The 14015-nt window shown below is 38.1% G+C and overlaps 1 protein-coding gene across 1 annotated transcript; it reads left to right on the top strand.

Annotated features, from left to right (window-relative positions):
* The first annotated feature begins 5635 nt into the window (after nt 1-5635).
* Nucleotides 5636-13367, top strand: LOC109957606 (magnesium transporter protein 1-like). The gene is made up of 10 exons (XM_020595597.1): nt 5636-5784; nt 8286-8455; nt 8537-8654; nt 9687-9827; nt 10018-10158; nt 10282-10371; nt 10470-10533; nt 10800-10874; nt 11390-11480; nt 11590-13367. The coding sequence occupies exons 1-10, from the start codon at nt 5704-5706 to the stop codon at nt 11603-11605; spliced, it is 987 nt and encodes a 328-aa protein (XP_020451253.1). The 5' UTR covers nt 5636-5703; the 3' UTR covers nt 11606-13367.
* Nucleotides 13368-14015: the final 648 nt, after the last annotated feature.

Below are 14015 nucleotides of genomic sequence, written 5' to 3'. Positions count from 1 at the left end.
GCAAATTTGTGAAGTCATTGGACAGTTTCATTGCTTTAAGCATTCTAATACTTATGGCCTATATAAGGCTGGGGAGAAAAGCAGGTGTTAGCCACAGCAGGTTAGGACTGGTTCCAGGCCTGTCACTTAACTAGGCCAAAAGATGTGGTCCATGTTGGGCAACAGAAGTCCAGATGAGTAGCCACACCAATCTGATGTGTTCAATCTAGTGTGTAGATGACACTGTGAAGTTACCACAGTGAAAGCAGGTGGAATCATACTGGAAGGAGCAGTTTCAGTTAGTGCAGATGAGCAGTGGAGTTCTGCTCAACATTTCTAGTATTCAGATAAAGTAGATCAGTGTCAGACTGGTGCATGGAGGTAGCCTGACAGAAAATATGTCAGTAAAGAGGATCTGTATTGAGACAACCTGGCTATTCCCACGTTATTCGGGTCATACTCTAGGTGTGTTCAGTAGTCCAGGATGTTAATGGAAACCAGTGGGTTTATGCATCAGTGTAGTTAATGTGTGAAGAGAAAATCGAGTTTACTTTGTCAAATTCTTTTGTGTCTAATGATAGGACTATAGTTTTGGTTTGTTTTTGCTGAGAAGGTTAGGTTAAATATTGTGTACATGTTATCTGAAGCTTTTCTATTTTTGATTAAACCTGTTTGATCTGGGTGGATTAACATGGAGATGACTGTTTATTCTGGTAGTTAGAGCTATAGCAATGATTTATAAGTCTGTGTTTAAAACGAAGAGTGGAAGGCTGGGTTGGGCCTTTAGCAGGATGTCATTACATCATATGTATCAGTATCATTTCTGTGGTTCTATTCAAATGATTGAATGGATCTTATGTTTGACAAAGACACAATCCCCACAGACCTTTTATTGCTGGTATTAAGATTTTTGCATGTTCCTCTTGGATAAACATTTTAACACTAAACTTACAACCGCTCAGCTGACATTCAGTATCACTTGTGTTGAACCAGCCATAAAGTGTAATGCAGATTACTGAGAAAACAGAGAGAGAAAAGAGTAAAATAAATGCTTTTCTTGCCCGTAATGCCACCTAGTGACTCCGTTTTAAAGATGTTCTTTGTCTCAGCTGGTTGACACAGAGTAAAGTTCCTCATGGCATATCATAAACACATTTCTCAATGTGTCACGCTGTCCATTTAAACTTAAAACAAAAAAGTGTCTTTGTTTTTAAATCCTCAGGCTGAACTAACACAGCAGCAGAGTTGATGACTTCATATATTTAATGGCAATTTAACTCCACAGAAGCTGAAACAAAGAGAGGAAATACAAATAATAAATCTATAATTTAATAATATTTATACTGTACTATCATATACAATAATACAATGACATTTTTTCTGTTAGGGCTGCTCGGACACGGGTATGAGCGAGCAAAGAAAAGACGGACCCAGGTGGCTGGCTTCGGTGCAAGTAGTGAAGGATTTATTTACAGTGCAAAGTTCAGTGGATTAAACAAACAGTTGCAGTACAATAATGAGTCACCGGGTGTTGATCTGTGGCAGTGGGAAAGTCGATGGTGAGATGGATGGTTGTAGGTCAGGCTGCGGACGCTGGGGGTCACTCCTGAACTGGTCGTGGTTGAGGTGAGGATGGCTGAGGAGAACCAGGGTCAAGAGAAGTTTGTAGTCACAAAAAGAACAGGAGAAAGTACTGAGAGTAAATATGGAAACGAGGAGACCAAGGATTTTATATATATATATAGCAAGGGAGTGACTGGTGAGCAGGGTATATATAGGGAGGAGACTAATGAGGTGCAGCTGGTGATAATCAGGGGAAGTGGGGCAGGTGTGCTAGATTGTGTAATCAGGGTGAGGAAGCAAAACTAAAGTGAGAAAAGCAAGAGAGGAAGGTGCAGCTGGGCAAACCTGACATTTTCACTGAAAATCAATTAAATATCTGTTCTTAAGACACAAACTGATAACCTCTATATGCTTAATTCATTCAAAAAACAGTATGTTTTTTGGATTTAAATATAATGGAATCATTTACAGTAACTGAAAATCATACACACAGTCTCTGATATTCAATTGTCACCCAGTAGTATGAATGTCTGACAATCTGCTGTCTTATTCTGTATTTAACTATCAGCTGATCTGGATTTTTATTGTCTTTTCTCTATGGTTTGGTCACCTCTGTCATATGATGCAAAGCACGAATGATACCCCTGTCTACATTTACAGCATACCAGAATGCTTGCAAATGTATTTTTCATTAGCAGTATTTCTGATACTTAATTAAGCACTTTATAAGCTGATACTCTATATGCTGTATAACAATAACATCAGGTACACAGATGTGAGAGTAAAGTGCACAGTGGAGGTGATTAATTAAAGCATAAATCTCTTTCACGTCTGTAAATACAGTCAATAACTACTGTAAAGCCTTACTACTGCCCCCTTGAGGTTTCAGTGTTCTTTTGACCCCACACTGATGTGTTGGACAGACACAGTAGTGGCGCATAGTCTTTTCAGAAGCAGGCTTAGGGTTTTTCTTTGGGGGTATTCCAGAGGGTCATAGAAATATAACAGCATTGAGATTGAAAAAGTAAAAACTAATGGTATGCTGCTGTACAGACATATGCTACTCTTTTTCTTCTGGCAGATGGCACTCATTGTTTGCATACTGGCATATGCCACTGCTGGTTATAGTATGTCACTGCTGTGTACCACATAAATACAACATGTCGCTCATGTTACACAGATACCCTTCTCCCTGTCATACTAACAAAAGCCAGATGCCATTTCTTTAAGAAGCCGGTTTCTCTCAAATAAGCTCCTACTTGGACAAATGTAGCACCCAGGACAAATACAGTATCAATCAGGTTTTAGGATGCACCATAGTAGTACACCATAGTCAGCTCTGCTGCCTTCAACACAATCAGTCACACCATCCTTTTCCCAGCATGCCTTAAGCATGTTGTGGGCATTCAGGAACTGGCCTTCAGTGGTTTACCTCCTACCATCAGGACAGATCGGCCTTAGTTAAAATTGATAAAGTCTGCTCTTCCCCTACACTCATCTCCTGTGGAGTACCACAAGACTCTATATTAATCTCTATTATATTTTTTTATACAGTGCCTATAAAAAGTATTCACCCCCTTGGATGTTTTACCCTTTTATTGATTTTATAAATCAATCATGGTCAATATAATTTGGCTTTTTTTTACAAAAAAAAATTACAAAAAAAAACCTCTTTAATGTCAAAATAAAAACAGATTTCTTCAAAGTGATGTCAATTAAATAAAAATATATAATGGGCAATAAGTGACTGCATAAATATTCACCCCTTTAAAAACGACTGACCTAATTCAACAGAGATCCAGCCAATTGGTGCTAGTAGCCTCACAGTTAGTGAAATTGGGATCACCAGAGTGCAGTAAACATTTGATTTGATTTATTCTTTTAAGCATGTAAAGACAGTTGATGACAACACACAATTTTACACATATCCAACAAATGCTAATCCACTATCAATTTGCTTATACCTAGTACATGCTTGAATGGAGTAGGAAGAAGTCAGACTTATTCAGTCCTACCCCATAACATCATCTTACCATCATTGGTTTGCAAGCAGTAAATGATTCTCTTCTACACAACACAAGTAATATACTAAAGAATTATTACAAAGTGTTAACATTCATACACCACACCCACAATGTTACACCTGATTAATTGTTAAACCTGTTCTTGCATATATCTTGATTGACACATACCTTTATATTTATATTTAAACCCATCAATTCTATTACTATTTTTTATGTCTACACTTAAATTATTCCATAGTTTTACTCCACTTATGGAAATACAAAATCTTTTTTTGGTTGTACATATAACATGAATTTTTTAATTTAACTGACCCCTTAAATTGTATCCCCCTTCCCTTTCATTAAATAGTTTTTGAATTCCACCAGGTAATAAATTGTTCCTGGCTTTATACATAAATATACAATGGTTGAAGTGAACTTTTGTATGTATTTCCCCAGTTTTCAACGCCATACTCTAAGTATGGTAAAATCAATGAAGAATACAAAATGCATAGTGCTTTCCCATCCAAAATATAACCCTTGCCACTATTGATATTTTTGTTATTTTGTTCTGAACATATCTGATATGTGATTTCCAGGAGAACTTGTCATCAACTATGACATCAAATATGTCTCAAGTCATTGTAGTATAAAGACACCCATGTCTGGAAGGTCTAGTCACTGGTTAATCAGTCTTTGTCATGGATTGTTTTTAGTTATATGTTCCTCCGGCGGCCTTAATGGCCCTTCTCAACTCAACCCTTGTCACGTTGTACCAGGCCCCATCTCCAGACCCGAAGAGTTGCATGCTTTCAAAAGAGACTGAACCTCAGTCATCCAAGGTTTATGGTTGGGATACACTCAGATGCATTTGTTAGCAGTCACATTATCAGTGCAGCATTTGATATAGAGCAAAACAGTTTCAATATATTTTTGTAGGTCCTGGTGTTCAAATATAGACCATTCTGTGTGTGAAAAGCAATCCTGGAGCTGTGAGTGCTCCCTTTGGCCAGTTTTTTATAGTCTTAATGACTGGCTTGGTTTGCCTCCTGAACTGGATGTATGCTGGTAAGAGGAGCAGTGAGATGTGGTCTGAAAGGCCCAAGTGTGGGAGAGAAACTAACTGAAAGAGTAGAACACAGCTTATAACACAGGAAAAACCCCACTGACTGGGCATCATATGTAGGTCATGCTAAATCATTAAAACATCCATCACATCACATTGATCCAGCTTTACTGAGACTGTAGTCATTGCATAATTCTCTGCACCCAATGCACTATAAATAATCTTGAGGGGAAGCTGTCAGTTTTTTTCTTAAAGCTGCATTAAATGATTTTACCACTAGAAGGGAGACAATTTTATAAACAAAATCGCAGCACTAACACCTAAAAGTTGTGACAGTGCACTGATGAGCAAAACAGCATTGTTTTTGTGCTCAAATAACTAAAACAACCTACTGTATTTGCCAACATGTACAGTATAAGATGTCCTTAGAGGGCTTTGTGGTGGACTGGGATTATTAAACTCCCTAAAAGTGATATATGCTCAGATTTCCTAACCTGCATTATTGGCCCCGAGGATCTCACCCTGATCTGATGTTGTACTTGTTTTTATGGGTGCCAGGGTGATGAAGTGGTTGAAGGTAATAAAACTGTTGATAGAATCTCTATCCTTGCAAACTACTGTTATGAAGGTTCTTTTGGGAAAACCTGAGTACTTTGACATTTGTAAGGAAAAACTAGATAAACAAGCAGAAGAGTGGAGACTATTTTTATTCATCCAACTGTAAAAAGAAAAAGGATAGTTGTTTAGTAGTTTTGGGGAAGTAGTGGATTTGGGAGTCTTGTCTTTTTCTGTCAGGTCTCTGTTTTCCTTGGATAGGAATTCTCAACTAATCAGAAGAGCAGTTTTAAAGTAATTACACTCCACTGGCTTATTAGTAAAAATCTATAATTTAATTTAGACATTTATCTAAATAGAAATTTTAAGAAATTGTCCGTGGGGGCAGCATTACGCTACACATCGTAAAGCCTGTCGGGAAAATATTAGAAGAAGAGGAGGAGGAAGAAGCTTTCGACACAAGACCGGAAATCCATTAGAAAAAGGAGTAGTGAGCTGTCAAGAGATGGTGTGTAGTGTTGGCTGCAGCTTTGCAAAATGTTTGGAAAACTTTTTCTTTTTCTACTTCTCCTCGTTATTTTTCACCACAACCCCACTGACGCTCAGAAGAAGAAGGAGGTAACCTACGTTTCATAAAATACAGCGGACAAAGTTCATAAACTTAGGTTTAAATGTTTGGGACGTTTTTAAAGTTGTCTGTCACCGGTGCCAGTCACAGAGGCTAACGTTAAGTTAGCATTAACCAGAAACACACCGACGCGTTTCACTTAACCTTTACACGCCAACGTTTCTAAATCATAATTCTGGTTGTGGATCCGAAGTCCAGTGAGTGATTCCACTTGTTTTCAGCCAGGACATTTAACCGCTCAGGCCACGTTAGCTAACTAAACACAACAGGAATGCAGCACCGGTCTCAGGACTAGTTACAACACTGCTAGAGAGGGACCCGTGGTCACTTTTATGGCTGCCTGATAGTTTACTCCTGCCAGAGTTGCACTAACCTCGGGTGCCTTATTTGCTTTCATAAAGTTAACTCAGCTCGACACTTTTTAACACATCTGGCCTGCTAAATACAGAACATCCTAAAAATGTCTTTCCTGCAAGGTGAGATTGACAGACACTTCCAGAAAACGGGTTTAATCAGTGTAAGGGGTAACGCATACCCGAAGTAAAACGTTGTGTAGTGTTATTACTCTTCATAGGAACACAGTGTTATAGCGCATAACCTTGTGCATTTAGTAATGTTATTAGTTACATTGTGTAGCACCTTCTGTCCAAATAGGCCATCCATATGAATCAATCAATAAATTGCAACGTTCTCAAGACTCCCATCTTACAATCTGCCAGCCTCTAATTTTGTGACTTAAATCATTTGATGAAGTAAAGTAAAACTTATCAAGTGTGTATGCTCTCTGCAAGCCAGTGGTAATGCCAGTTTTTTCTGAAACTTTAATGGCTACCGCTGTGGCTTATGAGATAGTGGGTCATTGAGAAAGACACTGAACCCCCACGTTGCTTCTGATATCACCTGAGTGCTTGTGTGTGCAAAAAGGCAAATTGGAAATAGTGTAAATCACTTTGAGTGTGCTTCAATGCATAGAAAGACACTATATAAGACCATTTACCAGATTTTAAGGCTTTGTGAGTAGGGTATATGTGTTTTGGTTAGCCCATGTGACAGTATTTAAGTGGACTACATTTTTGACCACTTGAGAAAAATATAATAAAACCTGTAATATATATATTTAGACAATATTTGGCAAGCCCTACTTACAAATAAGTAGGGCTTAATAATTTTACTTTCTATTTTTGTTTATGGAGATGCTTTGTAAGACTTCAGTGTAACTTAAAGACTAATAAGTACCACCTAGAAAATAATAATGTAACTGAACTTATTACTTTTTATTTAGAGATTCCCTGATTGGTGGACTTTGCACACAGTGGCACAGACCCAAAATATTGCTTCCCAAATGAAAAAAAAAGTATACTTTCTATACTGTAGTGTACTTTTGAAATGTAAAAATGTACTATGCTAGAAGCTGTGTTAAAATGAAACCACTTAAATTGTACTTAATACACTGAAAGATATACTTTAAAGCTGTTTTAATACATTAAAAGCACAAAACAAAATGCACATTGGGAATTTCACAGCATATATTGTACATTTGTTTGTCCCAGTGTCTGTAAGGCAATAGAGTGGACAGTGTTTTTTTTTTTTTTATTGTCATCTGTTGTTTTTAAAAATGCTATATTCATTACACTTTGTCTTTATTTTGTTGTGCACATACTGGTCTCATTGATTTTGACTTTTGCTTTTACTGTTAACTTTTGTTCTTATTGTCAACTTGTCAGTCATATGTAAAGCACTTTGATATGCATTCATCTGTACAAAAGGTGCAATACAAATAACGTTTAACATCTTCAATGCAGCAGTAAAAAAATACTTGTTTTTGAGAAAGAGTCAATAAGTCAACAATGCATTTTTTTCAGTGTACAGCAGTCCATTCATTTATTTAGCAGGCTTGAATTTCCTTACTGGATGTTTAAATGTTGGTATCCTACTGTGTTAGATTTTAATTTGTTTATTTAGCTGGAACCTGACAGGGCCAATACTGCTGGTGGCAGAAGATGAGCTTATAGATGAGATAAGACATATATTTATTACCGACCTGTGTCTGTAACCTCAGTGTGACCCACTACTGGTCCAGTGATGATTGACTTTTGATGATTTGCACCCTGTATTCAAAAACTACATATATTTACATTGTTCAACATCATTTATCTTTGTAATATTGAACACTATTGGTTAGCTGTGGATTGGCCACTTTTTTAAATGGTCTTTACATTAATATATTTTATAGTACTCCATTATTAATGTCTGAATCATTTGTTTTTATGTTGGATTTATGTTTGCAAACCAAATCACTACCCAAGGGATGAATCAAGAATTTTACTTAACACAGCTTTCTCTAATTTCTGATAGTTTTTGTTTGATGCAGCTTTATCCAGAACACTGTATGAAACTAATATTATGAGTATGGCACCTACATTTTCCATTTTATTTTCTTGTTTCTGTGCCTAATGCCAATAGCTGCCTTCTTTGTGTTCATCCTGTGTAGACTCTGCTGTCAGAGAAGGTGATTCAGATGATGGAGTGGGCCTCCAAGCGTTCAGTCATCAGGATGAATGGAGACAAGTTCCGTCGCTTTGTCAAGGCTCCTCCCAGAAACTACTCGGTGGTCATCATGTTTACAGCACTACAGCCTCAGAGACAGTGTGGGGTTTGCAGGTTCGAAGCAGGAGCAATAGGAACAAGCACTTCTGCTGTTTTCATTTTGATCTGTGAGTTTAAATGTATTTTTTGTTTTAGACAAGCTGATGAGGAGTTCCAGGTGCTGGCTAACTCCTGGCGTTATTCCTCTGCCTTCACTAACAAAGTCTTCTTTGGATCTGTCGATTTTGATGAAGGATCAGACGTCTTCCAGATGGTGAGACAGTTTCTTGTTATGCAGTTATGCCGTTTGCAAAAGCTTGCCATTCATACATTAATGCAACAACAACAACAACAAAAAAAAGCAGAGTGTGTGTGTGTGTGTGTGTGTGTGTGTGTGTTATTGTGGGCTGAGAGTCCATCCACTGGAGAAACTGAAGAGTATTAGAAGAGGAGCTTTTTAGTAAATTGAGCTGCTGTATCATTTAGTTAAACAGAAATCTGCCTACTTAAAACAGTTTTGCTTTCTGATGCATATTTGTTTTTTCTCTGGGCTTTAAATGACCATACCAGAGATCTGACATGTTTCGTCCAATTACAACAATCGTATGTAGTGTTCACTGCTGATGGCAGCATTGTATCACAAGAAGGTGTTCTGGATGCATGGGTAGACGAAATACTACCCAGAGAAAGAGAATGAATTCTCCACCGCTTTATAAAAATATCTGCAACAGTTTGATGGGTGGAGCCAACAGAGACTGCTGCTGCTAAATATTGCCATGTAATGTATTTTTGTTTGAGATGCTCCTGCTGAGGCTCCCATACAAACCTTTACATTGCTCCACCTCTCTGCTCCATTCTGCAAACTTCTTGCAGACTTTTCTGCAAGTTGACATGTCCATCTTACTCTTAAAGCTCGGACAGCAAACAAGCCTTGTAAGCATTAGCATATTCATCAGATATTTTGCATCGCCCATTAATGGATGATTGTGGAACACCACATGGAGGAGTATGATGCCCGTGCACATGCAATAGTTCAAGAGAAGTTCATATTTTATAAAGACAAAATTGCATCCAGGTACACTGATCAGTTGTATAAATTTGAATATTTTTGTGCATATTTAGATTCTAAAGTTTGTGCTTATATAGTGTTTTAATATGGAATCTACTCATAGATTCATAAATGAGGGCCTTTGTTATTTTTAGCTCTAGTTACAAACATTGAGATGAGATTTATTGTGGAATTCAAGAGTACCTTTAGGACCCACTGCAACACACATAGAATGTTCTGACTGTGTTTGTGTTGCAGCTGAATATGAATTCTGCTCCGACCTTCCTCCACTTCCCACCCAAAGGGAAACCTCGCAAGTCTGATACGTATGAGCTGCAGGTCAGAGGCTTTGCAGCGGAGCAGCTGGCTAGATGGGTGGCAGACAGGACTGATGTGCAGGTAAGTAAAAACATTAAATCTCAGTCCAAGTGACCAAGGCACCTAAATGTGAAAGAATGTTGTAAGTGTCTTTGTGTTTGCTGTGAGACAATAAACCAATAAATATCTACTCTGAACTTCGATAGGCACAGTCAAACACTAGGAGGATGGTAGCCTCTTAAGATTATAGTCATTTTGGTCTGTTTTTCAGATCCGTGTAATTCGTCCCCCCAACTATGCTGGGCCTCTACTTCTGGGGTTCCTCCTGGCTGTGATTGGTGGACTGGCATATCTACGAAGACACAATTTGGAGTTTCTGTTTAATAGGAATGTCTGGGCCTTCTCTGCACTGGTAAGCCAACACACACACACATTCACTCATTTAGGTTTTTTCTTCTCCTCATGTGAGCTCTCTAATTACTTGCACCCTGACCTTTATGTCTTCCTTGTGCTAATGTGTTTTTCTGTGTTTCAGTGCTTTGTCCTGATCATGACCTCAGGCCAGATGTGGAATCACATCAGAGGACCACCTTATGCACACAAGAATCCCAACACCGGACAAGTTGTAAGACACAAATGCAATATATCACGGTATAATATGCACTCTAAATATTAGGATAGTTTTTTTTTTAACCTTTTTTTTTTTACCATTTGTGTTTCCAGAGTTACATTCACGGCAGCAGTCAGGCCCAGTTTGTGGCTGAGACACACATTGTCTTACTCTTCAGTATCCTTCAGTGGAATGCATACTCACAAAACAAAAAAACAACAAATCCTGTGTTACTTAATCATCACTTTCAGCTGTCTTGACATGATTTTCTCTTCCATAAGCATTGGATTGGAATCTGTATTGGCAGATACTTGTTATTAAAGGAATCAAATCTATATCAGGGCCAAAAAAAACTGCATCAGGACATCTTTGCTTTGGAGTTTGAGTAGACTGACAGCATCTATCACTTGTATTTCTTGTCTAAACCTTGACTTTACTGTCAGATGCTGCTGTTAGCATGGGAATTGTGCTGCTGTGTGAGGCTGCTACTTCTGACATTCACATTGGAAAGAGGAAGGGTATGCGCACACACACATACACAAGCTACATTATAATTGCTGCTTTCCAGCAACCCTTGCAGTCTGGGCACTATGTGGTAAAAGGGCAACATCTCCAACACAATTCTTTCTTAAACCTACATAATGTAGTAGTTTGTAGTGGTTCATGTAGTATAATGGTTATATAAACTTTACTTTTTACAACACTGAGAAGTGGTAATGAATAAACGAAGAACGAGCGACTGGTGTCATCACATGTAAGCATCCGGGTTCATCGGTGGCAAGATCAGTGGTGACGAATTTTTCTGACCAGTCGGTAGTTTGTCATGTTTACACATCACCATTTGGTATCGCTTCAACTCGGAGGGGATAAAAGTAGTACCAGGTACTAGCCCCAACCTTTGACTGATGGAAAAACAAATAAGGCAAGCAGAGTCAAGTTAAGTTGAGCCGGAACCAGGAGGTAGAAAAGGGGCTTTAGTCAGTACAATGTCTCCTAAAATCACTGGAAAACATTGTGTGTCTGTGTGTGTCAGTTATGTGTGTAGCAGGTATTGGTATGGTGATGCTGTTCTTCAGCTGGCTGTTGTCCATTTTCAGAGCAAAGTACCATGGATACCCATACAGGTAGAGACGGACACACATTCATATTTGTATATCACATTATACTTGCTGTGATTGGCAATCACAGTGCCTTTTTTCTTGTTGGCTAAAAGTTCTATGGTCTGTTCTGCAGCTTCCTGATGAGTTAAAGCAGCCCAACATTCTCCATCTTCACAGCAAGTAACCTGAGAAGAGGAAGTTCTGTCAACAGGCAGGGTGCTGTCCATGGCAGCGATACCACTATTATTTGCTGAGCCTTGATTGGTCTTCTGATGTGGTATATCAAAAGTGTGTTTGTGTGAACACAATTTTGATAAAACCAGTACAACTTGTTTGTAAAGATACAACACTTTTGATACAAAGCTGTAATCACTAGTGAGCGTTATAGAATGTTTTGTGCCAAAAACGGTTTCCTACGTTAGAATCTAAACAAAAATGTCTTGAATTGATGATGGGTAATAGTTTAGGATACAAACTCCAATGTCTGTCTTTGTTTGAAACTGCTGGGCTTACATTGAGGTCCTACACTGTTCTGTTTGTTTAGCTGCTGTTGTTTGCAACTCTGTGGCTGAACTTAGAACTGGTTATGTGAGGTAGCTTCTGGAAATAGTCATTTTAACCACCCCATCTCTGGGTCCTGTAAACTCTTGTCTAGCACCTTCTACAGGGTGTATAAGGTGTTAGTGTCTTTTTGTGTTGTCCTTTGAGGGGGAAAAAAGTATATTCCAAATAGGAGAAGTTTATATCTTTCATTTCATGATGGCTCCTTTAGTTTTGCATTCATTTGCCAGAATACTGTAAAGTCTTTGTGTACACAGATGAAGAGTTTGTTTGCAGTCAGCCAATCAGATGGCTTTGTTTTAAGCCATATTTGTATAAAACGGTCAGATCAGCATTGTATCACTGGCTGACACTTATAGACAGATGCTCCTAATTAGCTTTTCTGCTAAAGTCTTATCTAATTTACAAACATGAAACCCACATATTGTTTTGGAGACACTTGGAGCTGCCGGTGCCCCTGGAGTTCTGGGAACTTAGAGAAGTTTCTCTAATGAAGGTCTATATGGCTGGTAATCCAGCTTCTGTGCCTGCTAATTACAACAGCAGTGTTAAGTTTTCTACAGTTTTTTTTTCCCACTCCTACATGGTATCTTTCAAGTAGGAATGGACACTATGGCTCATGGGAACTGTAGTATGGTATTTAGACAAATTTACCAAGCCAAAGGTTTGTGAGGGTAGAGAAGTAACCCTATAAATGCCATCATGTTATCAAGCAGTCTTGTTTGTGTTGATGAACACAGGTGTTGCCATTTAGAGCAAAGGTTTCAAATGCTTTTTTGCTTTTTTTTTAACAGTAAAATCCTTGCAGAACCTGCAGCTTCACTCATTGTGCTACTTAATAACCTATGTGCCTTACACTGCTGAGCTACTGGAGGATCTGGTGACGTGTCTGCTTATGAGCTGAATATAATTGCTTTGTTTCATGTCATGCTTCACAGTCCTGTGACATTCTAAACCTGACAGCAGCGTGACATGTTACAGCACTGAAAATGAACTTCAACTGTGTAATCAACACTGTTACCATCCCTCACTCACTCATTCATTTTCAGTCAAAGATTTATAGTAAAAATGTTAAATGAATAATTTTTCAGATGAAGCTTGTACAATATACCTTTGGTCTTTCACCTTTAGTAGATCTATAGAGAGTGGGGGCTTGGGTGGAATAGGGTGATTTTTTTTTTTTTAGTTTTTATTCAGAAACCTTAACCCCTGAGTAAGATGAGATTTTGGAGTTTGTATACAAACTCAGTCCTTTAAATGTCTGTGGCTGCCTTATCAGGTTGTACTGGGAGAGAATATTTGGTGTGAGGTGATTATTTCTGATATTAAAGTGCCTTAACAGCTTCTTAATGTTTTTTCTGTTTGCCTTTCTTTCAATTTTTGGGATAAAAACCAGTACCTACAAGGGAAGCGTGGCATAGGGCCAGAACAACATTTACATTTTGTTATCTATATGATATAAACTAATGTGACTTAAAGGTTGACTATGCTGATTTTGTGATCAGCTTCCTTTCACTATATTGTAAGACTTTTTGATGGCATTCACTTTCTTTAATCAGTGACTACTCAGTCTGGTGTTAGCAAAATGCCCTATACTGTTGTACTGAATGCTGGCTGGGAAGAAGTCAGCTTTTGGCAGACAATAGTAGTGTGATGTCATTCCATACAAGTGGAGGCTCCACTCCTCCTTAAAGAGCCCATGGCATGCTCATTTCCAGCCATTTAATGTTTAATCTTGGGTACCTCTAAATTAGATTTACAAAGACTTCAAACAAACCTTTTTCACATTAATGAATATAATCCATCTTGGAATAAGGCTGTAACATAAAATGTTGAAAAAGGTAAGCACTGAGAATACTTTCTGGATGCACTGTATTATCTGGTTCTTGTTGTAATCTTTCTAATATTCTAATCATTGGAAATATCTATATTTAGAACCAAAATATCACTAATTACTATTTTATATTCTGGACTGCTTTTCAACTGCATTTTTTTGCC

The sequence above is a fragment of the Monopterus albus genome, unplaced genomic scaffold (assembly GCF_001952655.1).
Source record: "Monopterus albus unplaced genomic scaffold, M_albus_1.0 scaffold27.1, whole genome shotgun sequence".
Lineage (NCBI taxonomy): Eukaryota > Metazoa > Chordata > Actinopteri > Synbranchiformes > Synbranchidae > Monopterus > Monopterus albus.
This window is presented reverse-complemented; position numbering and strand designations above follow the sequence as displayed.

Excerpts from the sequence above, each read along its gene's own strand:
- LOC109957606 (XM_020595597.1), top strand. The coding sequence starts at position 5,704 with ATGTTTGGAAAACTTTTTCTTTTTCTACTTCTCCTCGTTATTTTTCAC. Across the intron at positions 8,456-8,536 it reads AGACAGTGTGGGGTTTGCAG|ACAAGCTGATGAGGAGTTCC; the intron begins GTTCGAAGCAGG and ends TTTTTGTTTTAG. Across the intron at positions 10,159-10,281 it reads TCTGGGCCTTCTCTGCACTG|TGCTTTGTCCTGATCATGAC; the intron begins GTAAGCCAACAC and ends TCTGTGTTTCAG.